The sequence below is a fragment of the Acanthochromis polyacanthus genome, chromosome 3 (genome assembly GCF_021347895.1).
Source record: "Acanthochromis polyacanthus isolate Apoly-LR-REF ecotype Palm Island chromosome 3, KAUST_Apoly_ChrSc, whole genome shotgun sequence".
NCBI lineage: Eukaryota > Metazoa > Chordata > Actinopteri > Pomacentridae > Acanthochromis > Acanthochromis polyacanthus.
Window position 1 is genome coordinate 6370600 of NC_067115.1, and position 23275 is coordinate 6393874.

General features: G+C 38.6%; 5 protein-coding genes across 5 annotated transcripts; all 5 read left to right on the forward strand.

The window, feature by feature from the left end:
- The first annotated feature begins 2197 nt into the window (after positions 1-2197).
- Positions 2198-2581, forward strand: LOC127533290 (rheacalcin-2-like). The gene has a single exon (XM_051945915.1). It carries the CDS (start codon positions 2198-2200, stop codon positions 2579-2581), a length of 384 nt encoding a protein of 127 aa, XP_051801875.1.
- A 10120-nt stretch (positions 2582-12701) lies between these two features.
- On the forward strand, positions 12702-13034 carry LOC127533291 (snaclec 5-like). The gene has a single exon (XM_051945916.1). The coding sequence runs from the start codon at positions 12702-12704 to the stop codon at positions 13032-13034; it is 333 nt and encodes a 110-aa protein (XP_051801876.1).
- A 2301-nt stretch (positions 13035-15335) lies between these two features.
- LOC127533292 (snaclec 5-like) lies at positions 15336-15668 on the forward strand. Its single transcript, XM_051945917.1, has one exon. The coding sequence runs from the start codon at positions 15336-15338 to the stop codon at positions 15666-15668; it is 333 nt and encodes a 110-aa protein (XP_051801877.1).
- Positions 15669-17969: 2301 nt separating this feature from the next.
- On the forward strand, positions 17970-18311 carry LOC127533293 (rheacalcin-2-like). Its single transcript, XM_051945918.1, has one exon. The coding sequence runs from the start codon at positions 17970-17972 to the stop codon at positions 18309-18311; it is 342 nt and encodes a 113-aa protein (XP_051801878.1).
- Positions 18312-21086: 2775 nt separating this feature from the next.
- On the forward strand, positions 21087-21428 carry LOC127533294 (rheacalcin-2-like). Its single transcript, XM_051945919.1, has one exon. It carries the CDS (start codon positions 21087-21089, stop codon positions 21426-21428), a length of 342 nt encoding a protein of 113 aa, XP_051801879.1.
- Positions 21429-23275: the final 1847 nt, after the last annotated feature.

The following is a 23275-nucleotide window of genomic DNA, read 5'->3' on the forward strand; positions in this document are numbered from 1 at the left end:
ATCAGTAATTTTCCAGTTTGGTGGTTTGTATTTGTCAGGTGAAGGGTTTGTGTGTTTCTTGATTTGTGAGTGAAATTAGAATACATTGTGAGAACATTTGAATAGATGAGTGATTTTTAAAGTATCCTCTGGTGATGTTATTGTAGAATAAAGTTACAGTGAGAATTAACATGTTAACTTCTTCATTGATTGTTGTTTGCAAGAGCAAGCATGAAAAAATATCTAAATAATGATGTGTTCTGTGTTTTTTTCCCACCTTCTGTCATTGATTTATTTACAAGAAACTGTTTCAGCTCAAACATGAATGTCACAACTGATGCACTTGTTCATTGTTTTTTTCTTTTTTTGGTGGTTTGTACTTGTCAGGTGAAGGGTTTTGCATTTCATGACCTTGTCTTGTGATGTAAATTAGAATATGATGTCAGGACATTTGAATAGATCAGTGATTTTCAAAGTATCCTCTGGTGATGTTACAGTGCTGGTTGGCATGTTAACTGGTTCACATTTTAACCTTTTCAACAAGCTATCATCAATAAATACAGCAAAAATATTCTCCCTCTGTACGTGTCGTTTGTAAAGAAAAACTTGGAATCCCTTGAAACCTGAAAATAATGTCATTGAACATTTAAATACTTTCATGATGAGCTGATTAGAATCTATCCTGATCTGACATGAAGCCTTTTTTCACATTTATCTTCATAAATCCTGAATTTGATATATAAACGTTGTGAGTCTGAACATATTTTTTACAGATTTAACTGCTGACAACAATTCATATTTCTATATATTTTGTGGTTTGAACAAAGCTTTGACTGATAATGCACTGTTGACGTGCTTTTTGTCGCATTATGACGTCACCTGTTGGTGAAATGTGACGTAGTCAGTTGGAACAGCTCTTATACAGTGTTCACTTATGTTCCAGTAATGAAGTGTCCCAGATAGTCAACATATGATAAAAGCAAGCGTTCTTCCATTCAGCAGATTGATTTATTTTAACACGTGTCCCCACATACAGAAAATACATCCATTTTTCAGTAAAATGATCATTTTAAATTCACTGTGGATCACACTCATGTCTAAAAACATAATCAAAGTACAACACTAGTCTGTAGCTCCTTACTGACCCTGTATACAACAGAAGTGATTACTCCTCTGTGCAAAATCACGTACATTTTAAAAATGATTCAATGCTGTATGACCTCAGAGTACACACTGAAATATTTGTTCCTATTAAAATGATAAACTACTCGTTTAGATTTACTACAATAAAATAAAAAACCACAGTCTGAACTCAGACTTCTTTCAAGGTTCAAAGATCAAAATATTTTCTGAAATTCCTCCTATATCCACCTGTATTTTTGAACAGAGTTATCAGTGGTTTGAACGAGTCATTTGGTTTAGTGTTTGGTTTAAAGTTACAATGAATTACTCTTGTTTGTATCAACAAAACCTCTTTATGCAAAGTTACATCCTCAAGAGATTTAAGTGATATTTAGTGAAGAAACAGAAAACAAAAAGAGTCAGCTTCATGTACAGAATTATGACCATGAAAAGAAACATCTTCATTTTCCTTTATATTCCTGTTGAGGGAGATAAAGGAAAACACGTTTTGGTCCTGAACACTTTAACCAAATGTGGCGTACACTTCAAAGCCTGGTTTCTCCACCTGTCAGCTGACCATGAATATGTTTTGTTTGTGCAGACAAGATAGAGCCATGCAAAGTCATGTCCTGAAGTGATTTAAATGACACTTAGTGAAGAGACAGCCACAGAAAACATTGTCAGCTTCAGCTACAGAGCAGTGACCATGGAGAGAATCATCTTCTTGGTTTGTCTTTGCGTTGCTGTTGAGGGAGATATAAGAACACATGTTTTTATTGAGAAAGAAGTAACCTGGCCTGAAGCTCAGGCTTACTGTCGACAACATCACACTGATCTGTCTTCTTTTAATAGTCAGAGTGAAATAGACAAGTTTCTAAGAACTACAGGAGGAGATGATAACTATGGATGGATCGGCCTTTATCGAGATCCCAACAACAAAACTGGTTGGAAGTGGTCAGGAGGGGGACACGTTACATACCAGAACTGGCATGATGGATTACCAAATAATTATGGGGGCAGTGAGAACAATGGATTGATTCTTTGGGATGGAAAATGGCTCGATGTCAGTGGCAGCGATCTCAACCCCTTCTATTGCATGGATGTGACTGTGGTGGAGGAGAAGATGTCCTGGGAAGACGCTCTGAGCCACTGCAGAGAGAAACAAACTGATCTCCCCAGTCTGCTCTCTGAGACCGATCGGCTTCTGGACCACACTCAGATCAAGCACAAGAACATCAGTGAGCGGGTGTGGATGGGTCTGCGTTTCCTGGGTGACCGCTGGATGTGGTTGAACGGTGACCCTCTGGAATATGACGCCTGGTCCAAAGGAGCTCAGGACCAGCAGTGTCCAGTCAGGAAACGCTGTGGAGCTTTAACCAAAGAGGGACTGTTGGAGAACTGGGACTGTCAAGACAAACTCAACTTCATCTGTGTCCGACACATTCTGGAGAAAGAACACATTAACTTCAGCATATACTGATGCTTATAGAAATTCATCTAAACTGTCATTTATTTCTTTTTCTGTGATCAGACTATATTCATCAGTAATTTTCCAGTTTGGTGGTTTCCCAGATAGCAAACTATGGGTGAATCAATGTTGAATCTATGTTGACACCTAACGTAGAAATTATACAGAAAGCGCAAGGCTGATAAAATGTTGAGTCAACGTTTGCTTTTCAACCATAAATCACACTTTACCCAGATAGCAAAAGATGTTAAATCAATGTTGAATTGGGGTTAAGACGGTTGAATTGTGGTTACGGTTGAAGATTGATGGTTGGATCAACGTTGATTCAACAACATTTTGTCAACACTGAAGTTTGTGTTTAAAAGATGCCATTGAATCTACATTGTATTTTGGTTTAATTAAAATGTTTGACAGGTCAATGTTTAATTAACGTTGAATCTATGTTTGCAAACATGTAATCTATATAAGCAAACGTTGACTCAACATTTTATCAGCCTTGCGCTTTCTGTATAATTTCGACGTTTGGTCTCAACATAGATTCCACATTGATTCACCCATAGTTTGCTATCTGGTTTGTATTTGTCAGGTGAAGGGTTTGTGTGTTTCTTGTTTTGTGAGTGAAATTAGAATACATTGTGAGAACATTTGAATAGATGAGTGATTTTAAAGTATCCTCTGGTGATGTTATTGTAGAATAAAGTTACTGATTAAAATCTATCCTTGTTAGAGTTGAATTTGAGAATACATTTATCATAATCAAGCCCTAGGGCATTAACTGATTGTATATAGTGTCTTTATAGAATAATCTTCATTACATACCCACACACACACACATCTTGCTCTTCTAGTCAGTATATTTCCACTCTTACAGCTTAGCACACCCCCTTGTGTAACTCGAGCTATTTCTTATCTTATGCTATGTTTTCGTTTCTGCTTGTGTATAAAATAAACTTCGTATGGGAGCAGTCTTTGTAGCTCGCACTAATGTGTCTTGTTACACTGTGCTGTTACCCTTGCAAGTAAAAAGTTACAGTCTCCGTGTCTTTCTGGTTCGGTGAATATCTTCATTTGATATGTGGGAGCTCTCAGCGGAGCTACACTCTGACATATAACTTGGTCCTTCGAGCCAGATCCGAGGATTCCTTCCCGACGTCGAGGAGAGCCGACACCGAAGTCTGTCGACAGCGATCGTCACCAAGCAGCGAGATCTGAAAATCCTGGGACGTGAATTCGTGGCCAGGTCAGTGAAAGGAAAAGCAGTCCCTCGGCGCTGGGTGTGAATCCAAGGATCCGATCCAAGAAGTGACACCGATCAGAACCACGGGTGAGGAAGAGATTCCGCTAGCATGATAAAAGAGATTCCGCCGACATAAGGAAAGAGATTCCGTCGGCAAGGTGTACACGGTGTGAATGTGAAGAGTGATTGAGAACTTCAAGCATATTATAAGGTCTAGAATACCTTGCTGAATTTCTGATTTATTATTTTCCTTGTTGTTGACGACGTACTGGTGACAAGGGGATTAAGGGCGAGCTAGACTCATAAAAACTAACACCGCTGCAGCTTATCTGCAGTAGAAGGATGTGTTAGTGTCCTCCCGTTGTCTCGTGCCAGAGAACTCAACAACAAGCAGCTATGGGACAAAAACAAAGCGTATTAGAAGGCGATGAGAAATTTATGGAAGGATATGTGGAAGAATCAGGAAAAATAAGTCAAAAAAGACGGAGAAAGAAACATACTTTCTCAGGCAAATTAGATGAGAGAGACATCTTAGAACTCCATATTAAAATAAAAACTGAAATCCTTCAGATAAAGAGTGAAAAAAAAAAGCGCAGAAAGGATGCCAATACACCTGGGAACCCAAGGAGCTGTTCGAGGGACACCGAAGTCTGTGCACAGCCCCCTGAAACTAGGTTTGGGGACGAAAGCCCTCCGTGGTTGAATTCCATGTCGGCCGGTTAAAACCCTGTCCGGGTTCTGCGGGGTTCCAGGTTGACGGCATCCGAACAAAGCGCTTTAGGAAAGTGAAGTCCTGAGCTAAGAGAAGCCAAAACTTACAAAATGTGTGCATGTGTAAAACTGTGAGTGTGAAAGGACTGGTCAGTGATTGAAGCAGCGGACAGCCTGAAACCTATCGGTGTGAACATACGGCTGTTGTCAGTTGAAGTAAATCACTGAGTGTAAACAGTCATTAAGATTTAGGAGGACTTTGTGAAAACTCTAAAACGACCTTTAGTCCTGATATTGGACCCCCAGTGGAAAACCGGACTAGCTAATAGAGCTGGCCGAGGAGCTTGTTTTCCAAGGGCTGAATTTTGGCATATGACACATTGTTTCTCACAAATTCTCAATAAAATAATTTTGAAAAACACCACAAATTCTAAATAAAAATAATTTTGAACAAAACAAAACAAAAATGGGAAATAATCAGGAAAAAACATTCACTATAAGGCGATGCAAAATAAGCAGAACAGAACAGAAGCATCCAGATTCGATACAATTCTTGTCAGATTGGGAAAAGAAATATGAATTTAATAGCAAATTAATAGTAGGAGGCTGCACAGAGCTATTTACAGAATTAACTGCAAAACAACAAACTGATAAAAGAAATCAAAAGAAACTGAAAAACAGCTTCATTATGCAGAAATATGGCTGGAAGAAGCACAAAGAGGAAAAAAAGAAATACAGCAACAAATAAAAAACTGAGGCCTGTGCAGCCAGAGCAGAAGGTGATAAGATAGTGTACAAAAACACAAAGACAACAGCAACGACGGCCTGGTGCATCGGAGGCCGAAGGCGCCGCGGCAGCTGAAGCACCAGATAAATGACCTCTTTCTTTATGGTCAGATTTGCTTTGTAACATTGATTATAGACACCTGCGATAGGGTCAGTGAAATAGGAATCTAATTTTCAGTTGTTCATATGTTTCGAGAATTTGAGATTTTTCACTAACGAGCTGTTATGAGGTGTGTGAGATAATTGTTCCTGTAAGACCAAGACTGTATTCTTGCTGTTAATTCGTACCACAATGAGAACTCAGTGCTTAAAATGGTTTCTTTTCAGCTGCTTTTGCTTCAAGGTTCTTTTTATCTCTGGAATGCAGCTCAGCCTGGTACATTTCAAACACTTCACTCTGTATGCAGTATTAAGACCACAGGAACAATTTTCACACGGTTCAACAGATCAAGCTAAAATAAAATTTCATGTTGATAAAGCATAGATGTAATAAAGTACAAATGTATTACTATATAAAGATATTAATATATGGATGTGGTTGCATATTTCTTAACGGACGGAAAAAAAAAAAAAACAACTCTATCCCATGAGAGTGCGGACCTGCAAACCAGAGTAATAGAGCTGAACACCCAAATTACTACAACTTTTGCGGTTTATGAGACAGCCTCTTGGGTGGTGTGTAAACACCACACCCTCCACACATTTGAATGGAAAAGAAACCTGACCATTAATTTGTTTGTCTATAGAGGATTACCCAGAATTTGAAAAAAAAAACCCTGCCCAGTGATCTCTGGTCCAACAGCCCTACAGATGTAGGACTGATAAAACATTTTCCACCTGTTGAAGTACAAGCAGCCACTCCATGTCGACCACAGATTTCTCAATATCCTCTGAAGCAATCAGCGATAGAAGGTATAGGACCTGTTATTGCAGATATGGAAAAATCAGGGATTATTGTGAACACGGAATAGTGCGTTTGCAATACACCCATTTTCCCTGTTCAAAAAGCACATACAGGAAAATGGAGGATGGTTCAAGACTTGAGAGCGGTGAATGATGCTGTACAGAAAACTACACCTGATGTTCCAAACCCACATACATTATTAAATGAAGTAACTTCAGATAAAAAGTGGTTTTCAGTTATAGATTTAAGTAATGCTTTTTTCTCTGTACCACTACATTCAAACTCGCACCACTGGTTCGGGTTTACATTTGAAGGTACACAGTACACCTATACACGATTACCACAAGGTTTTACGGAAAGCCCCCACATATACACTCAGGCTCTCAGGTGCTCGATGTCAACATTTCAAATTCCAGAACACAGCCAACTTCTGTTGTATGTTGATGAAATTCTTGTGGCTGCAGACACGCAGGAACACTGTAAACAGACAACGATGGCAGTGTTACGACACTTACATGAAACAGGTCATAAGGTTTCATTAAACAAACTTCAGTTGTGGGCTCCGCAGGTGGTGTATTTGGGCCATAATCTTTCAAAACATGGCAAGTCTTTCCTCACTGACAGAAAAACTGCAATCCAAAATGCTCCAAAGCCGCGAACAAAACAACAAATGATGTCATTTTTAGGACTTTGTAATTTTTGCAGATCCTGGGTTCCAGATTACGCAATGTTCTCACAGCCACTGCAAGATTTAATATATGGCAAGAACATGTCGTTAACAGATGAGATTATTTGGACTGTACAGGCTGAGGAAGCTTTTAAAAATCTGAAATTAGCCCTGCAAACTGATGTTGTTTTGGCTCTACCTGACTACAACAAACCGTTTGACCTGTTTGTTAACTGAAACAATGGGCATATGACTTCTATTCTTACACAAAAACATGGTGATACACCTAAGCCTGTAGCATATTATTCTAAACGCTTAGATAATATCGCAGCAGGTCTCCCACAGTGTGTACAAAGTTGTGCAGCAGCTGCTCTTGCGATTTCTGCCTCTGCAGATATTATTTTATGTCACCCACTTTCCGTCCATGTTCCACACTCTGTGGCTGCAGTCCTGCTGCATGCAAATCTTCCGTTTCTGACTCATGCCCGTCACATTACCTATACTTCTACATTGTTGTCACAGCCACATATAACTGTGCACAGATGTAGCTCTTTAAATCCAAGCACGCTTTTGCCCACTGAAAGCGATGGAGATCCACACTGCTGTGTGACTACGACAAATGAAGAAACAAAGCCACGACCTGACATTTTTGATCTCCCACAATCTGGTTTTACTGATATTTTTGTGGACGGTTCTGCTTCTAGAGACATTCGAGGAAATAATTGTGTAGGTTATGCAATAACAACAGTAACTACGGTCCTAAAATCAGAACGCCTGCCACACACGTATTCTGCGCAGACGGCTGAACTTCTAGCAGTCATTAACGCTTGTAAGATGTTTGAAGGGAAATCACTTAACATTTACACAGACAGTCAATATGTGTATTCTTCTGTCCACCATTTCGCTCGAATTTGGAATAACAGGGGCATGAAAACCTCTGGTGGGAAACCTCTTGCACATGCCTCTCTGTCGAAAAATCTTCTCTTAGCGATTCAGTTTCCTGCTAAATTGGCGCTGTGTAAATGTAAGTCTCACCTAAAGGACGACTCCGCCATAACACGGGGTAATAACCTTGCAGATGTTGCTGCGAAACAAGCTTCATTTGGCACACCATGTTCTGAGAATGACCTTTTCCTCTCAGTAGACCTAAACATCTTGGCGGACGCACAAAACACTGCTCCCACGGCTGAACAAGCTTCTTGGCTCAGACGTGGAGCTGTTTTGCAAAATGGCCTTTATTCATAATAAGCCCGTTCTTCCACGTTCTCTGTTCCCCACAGCCGCCCTCGTGAGCCATGGTCTCACCCATGTCTCAACAGGAGGGATGGTATGCATGGTACAGAGACAGTTTTTCGCTGTAAACTTTTCTGTCTTTGCCAAGGAATACTGTAGGAAATGTTTAATTTGTTGTAAGAACAATCCGCAAGGAAATATGAGACCAAAGAGAGGGCAATTTCCTCCAGCACAACACCCCTTCCACACAATTCATATGGGCTTTATTGAGCTAACAGCATCAAAAGGACTAAAGTATTGTTTAGTGGTTGTAGATGTGTTTTCAAAATGGGTTGAAATATACCCAGCCAAAGATAACAGCCATAACTGTAGCAAAAGCTCTCTGCAACCATTACTTTCCAACTTATGGTATTCCTGCCATAATTAGATCAGATAATGGTACACATTTTGTAAATGCAATCATGACACATTGCTCACAGGCATTGGGTTTTTCACTAAAAAATCACTGCGCATATCATCCACAATCCGTCGGCCTTGTAGAACGTACGAATCAGACAATAAAGAACAGGCTAGCCAAAACTATGGAAGAAACCAAGAGGCCTTGGCCAGATTGTTTATCCTTGGTTAAATTGTGGATGAGAATTACGCCTACAGGAGACACAACAATAACACCTTTTGAGATAGTGCATGGGAGACCTTTTCCACTTCCACAAAACAATAATCCACTGAATCATAGTGAGAGAGAAGTAATTTTAGCAGATTGGATGATGCATATGTGAAAAACGAGAGAAGTTCAGAGTTCCAATAATCTGCCAGAGTGTTCTTCTCCTTTGTCTACACAGAAGCTCCAGCCTGGAGACTGGGTCCTGATCAGAGTCCTGAGGAGAAAGAATTGGAAGTCGCCTCGGTGGGAAGGGCCGTATCAAATACTGCTGACCCACGGCAATAAAAATTGCTGAACGGCCCTCGTGGATCCACCAATCGCACTGTAAGCTGATACAACTGGAAGCAGAGCCAGATCAACCGACGGGGTAGCGGTGGAAGTCCGATACAAAGGGGTCAGTAGCACAATAGGGTGCTGACGTCTCAATCCGGTGAAGAACCCAACTAATCCGCGCCCAACTTTAGAATGGCTCTCTGGCGACTTCTGCTAGTCGCAGGGGTGACTTTTTCACTCCTGTGGTTCCTCTTCCTCTCTCTCTCCTCTACAGGAACTCACAGGACTAAAAGGACCCATGAACACTCCATGGCAGCGACTTGGGAACAGAACTTCTGGTATAAAGCTATGAATTTTACAGCACAACAGAATAATGTCACCAATTGCTACGTGTGCTTACAATTACCTCATCATGCTACACATCAGACCATTTTCACTCCTGTAGGACTTAATAAATCAGAAACAATGTGTATATTTGGTGAAAGCACACTCAGAATGCTAAAAAATTTCACTGGTAACATGTCATACTGGTTTCCAAATTGTACTATTCATGAGGAAAAATGGCTGGATCCCACTAATTTTTCACAGGCTACGAACACCACATTAGGAGTGGGAATTGCACCATTACGAACTAACATTCCTTTCCCATTGTGTCTCCAACGCACCTGTGGCGATATGTACAGGCATCACTTACCAGGAGCACCTAATTGCATCCATATAATATCACTTTCCAGTAACTCGTCTGCTATCTTATCATCAGTTCCCTTTGTTGCAGGATTTAACACATCTTGGTGGTTTTCTGAAGATAAATATAGGACTGGAAGAAACATAACAACCTTTAATCTCGGACCAAAAATCTCCACTCCACCCGAAATGATGTGGCAATGTGGAGGACTTCTTTATTGGTATTTGCCATTTGATTGGTGCGGTACTTGTACCTTAGTTCATTTGCAATCTGCTGTAATCGTCATTACTGACCAACAATTAGAGAACAGGACATATATACACACACACCGAATCCAAAGCCGTGAAACTAAAGAAGAACAACAACCTGCTTTCAGTAAACCAAAACGTTTTCTTATGTCTTTAGTTCCTTCATATGGTCCATCAAGATTATCCGCAAGTGTAAATAAACTTTGGTTTTCTCTCAATAATCTCACTAACGCACTAATCGACATAACTGATCAGCTAGAAAACGATCCTGAACTTAAGGCTATCAAGCAAATGACACTCCAAAACAGAATAGCTTTAGACCTTCTTTTAGCAGCACAAGGAGGAGTTTGTGAAGTTGTTAATGACCATTGTTGTACATACATCCCTGATCACAAAGGCAATTACACTTTAATCAGACAGAAATTGGATGAGATTAAAATAGACATTTTAAGAAACGAAGACAAAGGTATTTTTCCAGGCTGGGATTTTACCTCTTGGTTTACATCTGGTGGTATTTTTCAGACTATTAAAAGATTTGTAATTATAAGTATATGTATTTTGTTACTATTTTGCATTTTTGCTACCTGCATTTTACCATGTTTGAGATCCATAATTTCTAAAATGATAACTACTTCTATTATTGCTTATGCTGCACTTGAAATGGAAGAACCACAATGTGACTCTAATGATGAGAATGATGATGTTGAAGTGTAGTTTAATGACGTGACAGCAGAAAATGTTTTTACAAGATGTTGTTAACTGAGCTTTACACTTCTTGATCATGACAAACAGGAGGGAATGTTAGAGTTGAATTTGAGAATACATTTATCATAATCAAGCCCTAGGGCATTAACTGATTGTATATAGTGTCTTTATAGAATAATCTTCATTACATACCCACACACACACATCTTGCTCTTCTAGTCAGTATATTTCCACTCTTACAGCTTAGCACACCCCCTTGTGTAACTCGAGCTATTTCTTATCTTATGCTATGTTTTCGTTTCTGCTTGTGTATAAAATAAACTTCGTATGGGAGCAGTCTTTGTAGCTCGCACTAATGTGTCTTGTTACACTGTGCTGTTACCCTTGCAAGTAAAAAGTTACAGTCTCCGTGTCTTTCTGGTTCGGTGAATATCTTCATTTGATATGTGGGAGCTCTCAGCGGAGCTACACTCTGACAATCCTGATCTGACATGAAGCCTTTTTTCACATTTATCTTCATAAATCCTGAATTTGATATATAAACGTTGTGAGTCTGAACATATTTTTTACAGATTTAACTGCTGACAACAATTCATATTTCTATATATTTTGTGCTTTGAACAAAGCTTTGACTGATAATGCGCTGTTGACGTGCTTTTTGTAGCATTATGACGTCACCTGTTGGTGAAATGTGACGTAGTCAGTTGGAACAGCTCTTATACAGTGTTCACTTATGTTCCAGTCATGAAGTATCCCAGATAGTCAACATATGATAAAAGCAAGTGTTCTTCCATTCAGCAGATTGATTGATTTTAACACGTGTCCCCACATACAGAAAATACATCCATTTTTCAGTAAAACGATCATTTTAAATTCACAGTGGATCACACTCATGTCTAAAAACATAATCAAAGTACAACACTAGTCTGTAGCTCCTTACTGACCCTGTATACAACAGAAGTGATTACTCCTCTGTGCAAAATCACGTACATTTTAAAAATGATTCAATGCTGTATGACCTCAGAGTACACACTGAAATATTTGTTCCTATTAAAATGATAAACTACTAGTTGAGATTTACGATAATTTAAAATACAGGAACCACAGTCTGAACTCAGACTTCTTTCAAGGTTCAAAGATCAAAATATTTTCTGAAATTCCTCCTATATCCACCTGTATTTTTGAACAGAGTTATCAATGGTTTGAACGAGTCATTTGGTTTAGTGTTTGGTTTAAAGTTACAATGAATTACTCTTGTTTGTATAAACAAAACCTCTTCATGCAAAGTTACATCCTCAAGAGATTTAAAAGATATTTAGTGAAGAAACAGAAAACAAAAGAGTCAGCTTCAGGTACAGGATTATGACCATGAAAAGAAACATCTTCATTTTTCTTTCCATTGCTGTTGAGGGAGATAAAGGAAAACACGTTTTGGTCCTGAACACTTTAACCAAATGTGGCGTACACTTCAAAGCCTGGTTTCTCCACCTGTCAGCTGACCATGAATATGTTTTGTTTGTGCAGACAAGATGGAGCCATGCAAAGTCATGTCCTGAAGTGATTTAAATGACACTTAGAGAAGAGACAGCCACAGAAAACATTGTCAGCTTCAGCTACAGAGCAGTGACCATGGAGAGAATGGTCTTCTTGGTTTGTCTTTGCGTTGCTGTTGAGGGAGATACAAGAAAAGATGTCTTTATTGAGAAAAAAGTATCCTGGCCTGAAGCTCAGGCTTACTGTCGACAACATCACACTGATCTGTCGTCTTTTAATAGTCAGAGTGAGATAGACAAGCTTCGAAGAACTGCAGTACTATATCTTCGCACAGGATGGATCGGCCTTTATCAAGATCCCAGCAACAAATCTGCTTGGAAGTGGTCAGGAGGGGGACACGTTTCATACCAGAACTGGGATCGTGGACATCCTAAAGATTATAAGGGCACTGAGATCTATGGAGTGATTGGTTGGAATGGAAAATGGGGGGTTTTCAGTGCCAGCTATACCTACCCGTTCTACTGCATGGATGTGACTGTGGTGGAGGAGAAGATGTCCTGGGAAGACGCTCTGAGCCACTGCAGAGAGAAACAAACTGATCTCCCCAGTCGGCTCTCTGAGACCGATCGGCTTCTGGACCACACTCAGATCAAGCACAAGAACATCAGTGAGCGGGTGTGGATGGGTCTGCGTTTCCTGGGTGACCGCTGGATGTGGTTGAACGGTGACCCTCTGGAATATGAAGAAGGAGCTCAGTACCAGCAGTGTCCAGTCATGAAACGCTGTGGAGCTTTAACCAAAGAGGGACTGTGGGAGAACTGGGACTGTCAAGACAAACTCAACTTCATCTGTGTCTGACACATTCTGGAGAGAGAACAGATTAACTTCAACATATACTGATACTTATAGAAATTCATCTAAACTGTCATTTGTTGTTTGTTTTTCTGTGATCAGACTATATTCATCAGTAATTTTCCAGTTTGGTGGTTTGTATTTGTCAGGTGAAGGGTTTGTGTGTTTCTTGTTTTGTGAGTGAAATTAGAATACATTGTGAGAACATTTGAATAGATGAGTGATTTTTAAAGTATCCTCTGGTGATGTTATTGTAGAATAAAGTTACAGTGAGAATTAACATGTTAACTTGTTCATTGATTGTTGTTTGCAAGAGCAAGCATGAAAAAATATCTAAATAATGATGTGTTCTGTGTTTTTTTCCCGCCTTCTGTCATTGATTTATTTACAAGAAACTGTTTCAGCTCAAACATGAATGTCACAACTGATGCACTTGTTCATTGTTTTTTTCTTTTTTTGGTGGTTTGTACCTGTCAGGTGAAGGGTTTTGCATTTCATGACCTTGTCTTGTGATGTAAATTAGAATATGATGTCAGGACATTTGAATAGATCAGTGACTTTCAAAGTATCCTCTGGTGACGTTACAGTGCTGGTTGGCATGTTAACTGGTTCACATTTTAACCTTTTCAACATGTTATGATCAATAAATACACCAAAAATATTCTCCCTCTGTACGTGTCGTTTGTAAAGAAAAACCTGGAATCCCCTGAAACCTGAAAATAATGTCATTGAACATTTAAATACTTTCATGATGAGCTGATTAGAATCTATCCTGATCTGACATGAAGCCTTTTTTCACATTTATCTTCATAAATCCTGAATTTGATATATAAACGTTGTGAGTCTGAACATATTTTTTACAGATTTAACTGCTGACAGCAATTCATATTTCCATATATTTTGTGGTTTGAACAAAGCTTTGACTGATAATGCGCTGTTGACGTGCTTTTTGTAGCATTATGACGTCACCTGTTGGTGAAATGTGACGTAGTCAGTTGGAACAGCTCTTATACAGTGTTCACTTATGTTCCAGTAATGAAGTATCCCAGATAGTCAACATATGATAAAAGCAAGCGTTCTTCCATTCAGCAGATTGATTTATTTGAACACGTGTCCCCACATACAGAAAATACATCCATTTTTCAGTAAAACGATCATTTTAAATTCACTGTGGATCACACTCATGTCTAAAAACATAATCAAAGTACAACACTAGTCTGTAGCTCCTTACTGACCCTGTATACAACAGAAGTGATTACTCCTCTGTGCAAAATCACGTACATTTTAAAAATGATTCAATGCTGTATGACCTCAGAGTACACACTGAAATATTTGTTCCTATTAAAATGATAAACTACTCGTTTAGATTTACCACAATAAAATACAAAACCACAGTCTGAACTCAGACTTCTTTCAAGGTTCAAAGATCAAAATATTTTCTGAAATTCCTCCTATATCCACCTGTATTTTTGAACAGAGTTATCAATGGTTTGAACGAGTCATTTGGTTTAGTGTTTGGTTTAAAGTTACAATGAATTACTCTTGTTTGTATCAACAAAACATCTTCATGCAAAGTTACATCCTCAAAGATTTAAAAGATATTTAGTGAAGAAACAGAAAACAAAAAGAGTCAGCTTCATGTACAGAATTATGACCATGAAAAGAAACATCTTCATTTTTCTTTCCATTGCTGTTGAGGGAGATAAAGGAAAACACATTTTTATCCTGAACACTTTAACCAAATGTGGCGTACACTTCAAAGCCTGGTTTCTCCACCTGTCAGCTGACCATGAATATGTTTTGTTTGTGCAGACAAGATGGAGCCATGCAAAGTCATGTCCTGAAGTGATTTAAATGACACTTAGAGAAGAGACAGCCACAGAAAACATTGTCAGCTTCAGCTACAGAGCAGTGACCATGGAGAGAATGGTCTTCTTGGTTTGTCTTTGCGTTGCTGTTGAGGGAGATACAAGAAAAGATGTCTTTATTGAGAAAAAAGTATCCTGGCCTGAAGCTCAGGCTTACTGTCGACAACATCACACTGATCTGTCGTCTTTTAATAGTCAGAGTGAGATAGACAAGCTTCGAAGAACTGCAGTACTATATCTTCGCACAGGATGGATCGGCCTTTATCAAGATCCCAGCAACAAATCTGCTTGGAAGTGGTCAGGAGGGGGACACGTTTCATACCAGAACTGGGATCGTGGACATCCTAAAGATTATAAGGGCTCTGAGACCTATGGAGTTATTGGTTGGAATGGAAAATGGTTGGCTGTCAGTGCCAGCTATACCTACCCGTTCTACTGCATGGATGAGACTGTGGTGGAGGAGAAGATGTCCTGGGAAGACGCTCTGAGCCACTGCAGAGAGAAACAACATGATCTCCCCAGTCTGCTCTCTGAGACCGATCGGCTTCTGGACCACACTCAGATCAAGCACGAGAACATCAGTGAGCGGGTGTGGATGGGTCTGCGTTTCCTGGGTGACCGCTGGATGTGGGTGAACGGTGACCCTCTGGAATATGAAGAAGGAGCTCAGTACCAGCAGTGTCCAGTCATGAAACGCTGTGGAGCTTTAACCAAAGAGGGACTGTGGGAGAACTGGGACTGTCAAGACAAACTCAACTTCATCTGTGTCTGACACATTCTGGAGAGAGAACAGATTAACTTCAACATATACTGATACTTATAGAAATTCATCTAAACTGTCATTTGTTGTTTGTTTTTCTGTGATCAGACTATATTCATCAGTAATTTTCCAGTTTGGTGGTTTGTATTTGTCAGGTGAAGGGTTTGTGTGTTTCTTGTTTTGTGAGTGAAATTAGAATACATTGTGAGAACATTTGAATAGATGAGTGATTTTTAAAGTATCCTCTGGTGATGTTATTGTAGAATAAAGTTACAGTGAGAATTAACATGTTAACTTGTTCATTGATTGTTGTTTGCAAGAGCAAGCATGAAAAAATATCTAAATAATGATGTGTTCTGTGTTTTTTTCCCGCCTTCTGTCATTGATTTATTTACAAGAAACTGTTTCAGCTCAAACATGAATGTCACAACTGATGCACTTGTTCATTGTTTTTTTCTTTTTTTGGTGGTTTGTACCTGTCAGGTGAAGGGTTTTGCATTTCATGACCTTGTCTTGTGATGTAAATTAGAATATGATGTCAGGACATTTGAATAGATCAGTGACTTTCAAAGTATCCTCTGGTGACGTTACAGTGCTGGTTGGCATGTTAACTGGTTCACATTTTAACCTTTTCAACATGTTATGATCAATAAATACACCAAAAATATTCTCCCTCTGTACGTGTCGTTTGTAAAGAAAAACCTGGAATCCCCTGAAACCTGAAAATAATGTCATTGAACATTTAAATACTTTCATGATGAGCTGATTAGAATCTATCCTGATCTGACATGAAGCCTTTTTTCACATTTATCTTCATAAATCCTGAATTTGATATATAAACGTTGTGAGTCTGAACATATTTTTTACAGATTTAACTGCTGACAGCAATTCATATTTCCATATATTTTGTGGTTTGAACAAAGCTTTGACTGATAATGCGCTGTTGACGTGCTTTTTGTAGCATTATGACGTCACCTGTTGGTGAAATGTGACGTAGTCAGTTGGAACAGCTCTTATACAGTGTTCACTTATGTTCCAGTAATGAAGTATCCCAGATAGTCAACATATGATAAAAGCAAGCGTTCTTCCATTCAGCAGATTGATTTATTTGAACACGTGTCCCCACATACAGAAAATACATCCATTTTTCAGTAAAACGATCATTTTAAATTCACTGTGGATCACACTCATGTCTAAAAACATAATCAAAGTACAACACTAGTCTGTAGCTCCTTACTGACCCTGTATACAACAGAAGTGATTACTCCTCTGTGCAAAATCACGTACATTTTAAAAATGATTCAATGCTGTATGACCTCAGAGTACACACTGAAATATTTGTTCCTATTAAAATGATAAACTACTCGTTTAGATTTACCACAATAAAATACAAAACCACAGTCTGAACTCAGACTTCTTTCAAGGTTCAAAGATCAAAATATTTTCTGAAATTCCTCCTATATCCACCTGTATTTTTGAACAGAGTTATCAATGGTTTGAACGAGTCATTTGGTTTAGTGTTTGGTTTAAAGTTACAATGAATTACTCTTGTTTGTATCAACAAAACATCTTCATGCAAAGTTACATCCTCAAAGATTTAAAAGATATTTAGTGAAGAAACAGAAAACAAAAAGAGTCAGCTTCATGTACAGAATTATGACCATGAAAAGAAACATCTTCATTTTTCTTTCCATTGCTGTTGAGGGAGATAAAGGAAAACACGTTTTGGTCCTGAACACTTTAACCAAATGTGGCGTACACTTCAAAGCCTGGTTTCTCTACCTGTCAGCTGACCATGAATATGTTTTGTTTGTGCAGACAAGATAGAGCCATGCAAAGTCATGTCCTGAAGTGATTTAAATGAGACTTAGTGAAGAGACAGCCACAGAAAACATTGTCAGCTTCAGCTACAGAGCAGTGACCATGGAGAGAATGGTCTTCTTGGTTTGTCTTTGTGTTGCTGTTGAGGGAGATACAAGAAAAGATGTTTTTATTGAGAAAAGAGTATCCTGGCCTGAAGCTCAGGCTTACTGTCGACAACATTACACTGATCTGTCTTCTTTTAATAGTCAGAGTGAAATAGACAAGCTTCTAAGAACTGCAGGAGGAGATTATAACCATGGATGGATCGGCCTTTATCGAGATCCCAACAACAAAACTGGTTGGAAGTGGTCAGGAGGGGGACATGTTACATACCAGAACTGGCATGATGGAGAACCAAATAATTATGGGGGCAGTGAGAACAATGGATTGATTCTTTGGCATGGAAAATGGCTCGATGTCAGTGGCAGCAATCTCAACCCCTTCTATTGCATGGATGTGACTGTGGTGGAGGAGAAGATGTCCTGGGAAGACGCTCTGAGCCACTGCAGAGAGAAACAGCGTGATCTCCCCAGTCTGCTCTCTGAGACCGATCGGCTTCTGGACCACACTCAGAACAAGCACAAGAACGTCAGTGAGCGGGTGTGGATGGGTCTGCGTTTCCTGGGTGACCGCTGGATGTGGTTGAACGGTGACCCTCTGGAATATGACGCCTGGTCCCAAGGAGCTCAGGACCAGCAGTGTCCAGTCAGGAAACGCTGTGGAGCTTTAACCAAAGAGGGACTGTTGGAGAACTGGGACTGTCAAGACAAACTCAACTTCATCTGTGTCTGACACATTCTGGAGAAAGAACACATTAACTTCAGCATATACTGATGCTTATAGAAATTCATCTAAACTGTCATTTATTTCTTTTTCTGTGATCAGACTATATTCATCAGTAATTTTCCAGTTTGATGGTTTCCCAGATAGCAAACTATGGGTGAATCAATGTTGAATCTATGTTGAGACCTAACGTAGAAATTATACAGAAAGCGCAAGGCTGATAAAATGTTGAGTCAACGTTTGCTTTTCAACCATAAATCACACTTTACCCAGATAGCAAAAGATGTTAAATCAATGTTGAATTGGGGTTAAGACGGTTGAATTGTGGTTACGGTTGAAGAATGATGGTTGGATCAACGTTGATTCAACAACATTTTGTCAACATTGAAGTTTGTGTTTAAAAGATGCCATTGAATCTACATTGTATTTTGGTTTAATTAAAATGTTTGACAGGTCAATGTTTAATTAATGTTGAATCTATGTTTGCAAACATGTAATCTATGTAAGCAAACGTTGACTCAACATTTTATCAGCCTTGCGCTTTCAGTATAATTTCGACGTTTGGTCTCAACATAGATTCCACATTGATTCACCCATAGTTTGCTATCTGGTTTGTATTTGTCAGGTGAAGGGTTTGTGTGTTTCTTGTTTTGTGAGTGAAATTAGAATACATTGTGAGAACATTTGAATAGATGAGTGATTTTTAAAGTATCCTCTGGTGATGTTATTGTAGAATAAAGTTACAGTGAGAATTAACATGTTAACTTGTTCATTGATTGTTGTTTGCAAGAGCAAGCATGAAAAAATATCTAAATAATGATGTGTTCTGTGTTTTTTTCCCGCCTTCTGTCATTGATTTATTTACAAGAAACTGTTTCAGCTCAAACATGAATGTCACAACTGATGCACTTGTTCATTGTTTTTTTCTTTTTTTGGTGGTTTGTACTTGTCAGGTGAAGGGTTTTGCATTTCATGACCTTGTCTTGTGATGTAAATTAGAATATGATGTCAGGACATTTGAACAGATCAGTGATTTTCAAAGTATCCTCTGGTGACGTTACAGTGCTGGTTGGCATGTTAACTGGTTCACATTTTAACCTTTTCAACATGTTATGATCAATAAATACAGCAAAAATATTCTCCCTCTGTACGTGTCGTTTGTAAAGAAAAACCTGGAATCCCCTGAAACATGAAAATAATGTCATTGAACATTTAAATACTTTCATGATGAGCTGATTAGAATCTATCCTGATCTGACATGAAGCCTTTTTTCACATTTATCTTCATAAATCCTGAATTTGATATATAAACGTTGTGAGTCTGAACATATTTTTTTACAGATTTAACTGCTGACAACAATTCATATTTCCATATATTTTGTGCTTTGAACAAAGCTTTGACTGATAATGCGCTGTTGACGTGCTTTTTGTAGCATTATGACGTCACCTGTTGGTGAAATGTGACGTAGTCAGTTGGAACAGCTCTTATACAGTGTTCACTTATGTTCCAGTAATGAAGTATCCCAGATAGTCAACATATGATAAAAGCAAGCGTTCTTCCATTCAGCAGATTGATTTATTTGAACACGTGTCCCCACATACAGAAAATACATCCATTTTTCAGTAAAATGATCATTTTAAATTCACAGTGGATCACACTCATGTCTAAAAACATAATCAAAGTACAACACTAGTCTGTAGCTCCTTACTGACCCTGTATACAACAGAAGTGATTACTCCTCTGTGCAAAATCACGTACATTTTAAAAATGATTCAATGCTGTATGACCTCAGAGTACACACTGAAATATTTGTTCCTATTAAAATGATAAACTATTCGTTTAGATTTACTACAATAAAATACAAAACCACAGTCTGAACTCAGACTTCTTTCAAGGTTCAAAGATCAAAATATTTTCTGAAATTCCTCCTATATCCACCTGTATTTTTGAACAGAGTTATCAGTGGTTTGAACGAGTCATTTGGTTTAGTGTTTGGTTTAAAGTTACAATGAATTACTCTTGTTTGTATAAACAAAACCTCTTTATGCAAAGTTACATCCTCAAAGATTTAAAAGATATTTAGTGAAGAAACAGAAAACAAAAAGAGTCAGCTTCAGGTCCAGAATTATGACCATGAAAAGAAACATCTTCATTTTTCTTTCCATTGCTGTTGAGGGAGATAAAGGAAAACACGTTTTGGTCCTGAACACTTTAACCAAATGTGGCGTACACTTCAAAGCCTGGTTTCTCTACCTGTCAGCTGACCATGAATATGTTTTGTTTGTGCAGACAAGATGGAGCCATGCAAAGTCATGTCCTGAAGTGATTTAAATGACACTTAGTGAAGAGACAGCCACAGAAAACATTGTCAGCTTCAGCTACAGAGCAGTGACCATGGAGAGAATGGTCTTCTTGGTTTGTCTTTGCGTTGCTGTTGAGGGAGATACAAGAAAAGATGTTTTTATTGAGAAAAGAGTATCCTGGCCTGAAGCTCAGGCTTACTGTCGACAACATTACACTGATCTGTCTTCTTTTAATAGTCAGAGTGAAATAGACAAGCTTCTAAGAACTGCAGGAGGAGATTATAACCATGGATGGATCGGCCTTTATCGAGATCCCAACAACAAAACTGCTTGGAAGTGGTCAGGAGGGGGACATGTTACATACCAGAACTGGCATGATGGAGAACCAAATAATTATGGGGGCAGTGAGAACAATGGATTGATTCTTTGGCATGGAAAATGGCTCGATGTCAGTGGCAGCGATCTCAACCCCTTCTATTGCATGGATGTGACTGTGGTGGAGGAGAAGATGTCCTGGGAAGACGCTCTGAGCCACTGCAGAGAGAAACAGCGTGATCTCCCCAGTCTGCTCTCTGAGACCGATCGGCTTCTGGACCACACTCAGATCAAGCACAAGAACGTCAGTGAGCGGGTGTGGATGGGTCTGCGTTTCCTGGGTGACCGCTGGATGTGGTTGAACGGTAACCCTCTGGAATATGACGCCTGGTCCCAAGGAGCTCAGGACCAGCAGTGTCCAGTCAGGAAACGCTGTGGAGCTTTAACCAAAGAGGGACTGTTGGAGAACTGGGACTGTCAAGACAAACTCAACTTCATCTGTGTCTGACACATTCTGGAGAAAGAACACATTAACTTCAGCATATACTGATGCTTATAGAAATTCATCTAAACTGTCATTTATTTCTTTTTCTGTGATCAGACTATATTCATCAGTAATTTTCCAGTTTGATGGTTTCCCAGATAGCAAACTATGGGTGAATCAATGTTGAATCTATGTTGAGACCTAACGTAGAAATTATACAGAAAGCGCAAGGCTGATAAAATGTTGAGTCAACGTTTGCTTTTCAACCATAAATCACACTTTACCCAGATAGCAAAAGATGTTAAATCAATGTTGAATTGGGGTTAAGACGGTTGAATTGTGGTTACGGTTGAAGAATGATGGTTGGATCAACGTTGATTCAACAACATTTTGTCAACATTGAAGTTTGTGTTTAAAAGATACCATTGAATCTACATTGTATTTTGGTTTAATTAAAATGTTTGACAGGTCAATGTTTAATTAATGTTGAATCTATGTTTGCAAACATGTAATCTATGTAAGCAAACGTTGACTCAACATTTTATCAGCCTTGCGCTTTCTGTATAATTTCGACGTTTGGTCTCAACATTGATTTCACATTGATTCACCCATAGTTTGCTATCTGGTTTGTATTTGTCAGGTGAAGGGTTTGTGTGTTTCTTGTTTTGTGAGTGAAATTAGAATACATTGTGAGAACATTTGAATAGATGAGTGATTTTTAAAGTATCCTCTGGTGATGTTATTGTAGAATAAAGTTACAGTGAGAATTAACATGTTAACTTGATCATTGATTGTTGTTTGCAAGAGCAAGCATGAAAAAATATCTAAATAATGATGTGTTCTGTGTTTTTTTCCCACCTTCTGTCATTGATTTATTTACAAGAAACTGTTTCAGCTCAAACATGAATGTCACAACTGATGCACTTGTTCATTGTTTTTTTCTTTTTTTGGTGGTTTGTACCTGTCAGGTGAAGGGTTTTGTGTTTCATGACCTTGTCTTGTGATGTAAATTAGAATATGATGTCAGGACATTTGAATAGATCAGTGATTTTCAAAGTATCCTCTGGTGACGTTACAGTGCTGGTTGGCATGTTAACTGGTTCACATTTTAACCTTTTCAACAAGTTATCATCAATAAATACACCAAAAATATTCGCCCTCTGTATGTGTTGTTTGTAGTGAAAAGCTGGGAATCCCTTGAAACGTGAATATAATGTCATTGAACATTTAAATACTTTCATGATGAGCTGATTAGAATCTATCCTGATCTGACATGAAGCCTTTTTTCACATTTATCTTCATAAATCCTGAATTTGATATATAAACGTTGTGAGTCTGAACATATTTTTTACAGATTTAACTGCTGACAACAATTCATATTTCTATATATTTTGTGGTTTGAACAAAGCTTTGACTGATAATGCACTGTTGACGTGCTTTTTGTAGCATTATGACGTCACCTGTTGGTGAAATGTTCGAGGTATTCCTGATTTTGCCTATAGTTATAATTTTTCAGACTTGGAGGTTGTTGCTTTGCTGTTTTATATTATGTTACGCTGAGTTATTAAACCTTTATGGTTCTTTTTTATTTGAATTTTCCAAAGTAAAATGCAATAAAGAAATGTATTCATTATGAGGCTGGATTAAACTCAGTGATAAATATCATTATATATTTAAAGGGAAGCGAGCTATGACAGTTTGATGCTATTTTGTGTTAAAGTATTATTATTTTGTTTGTTTTCTGTCCTGTTTGTTTGTCCATTTGTGTGTGTGTGTGTGTGTGTGTGTGTGTGTGTGTGTGTGTGTGTGTGTGTGTGTGTGTGTGTGTGTGTGTGTGTGTGTGTGTGTGTGTGTTTGTCTGTCTTTCATGT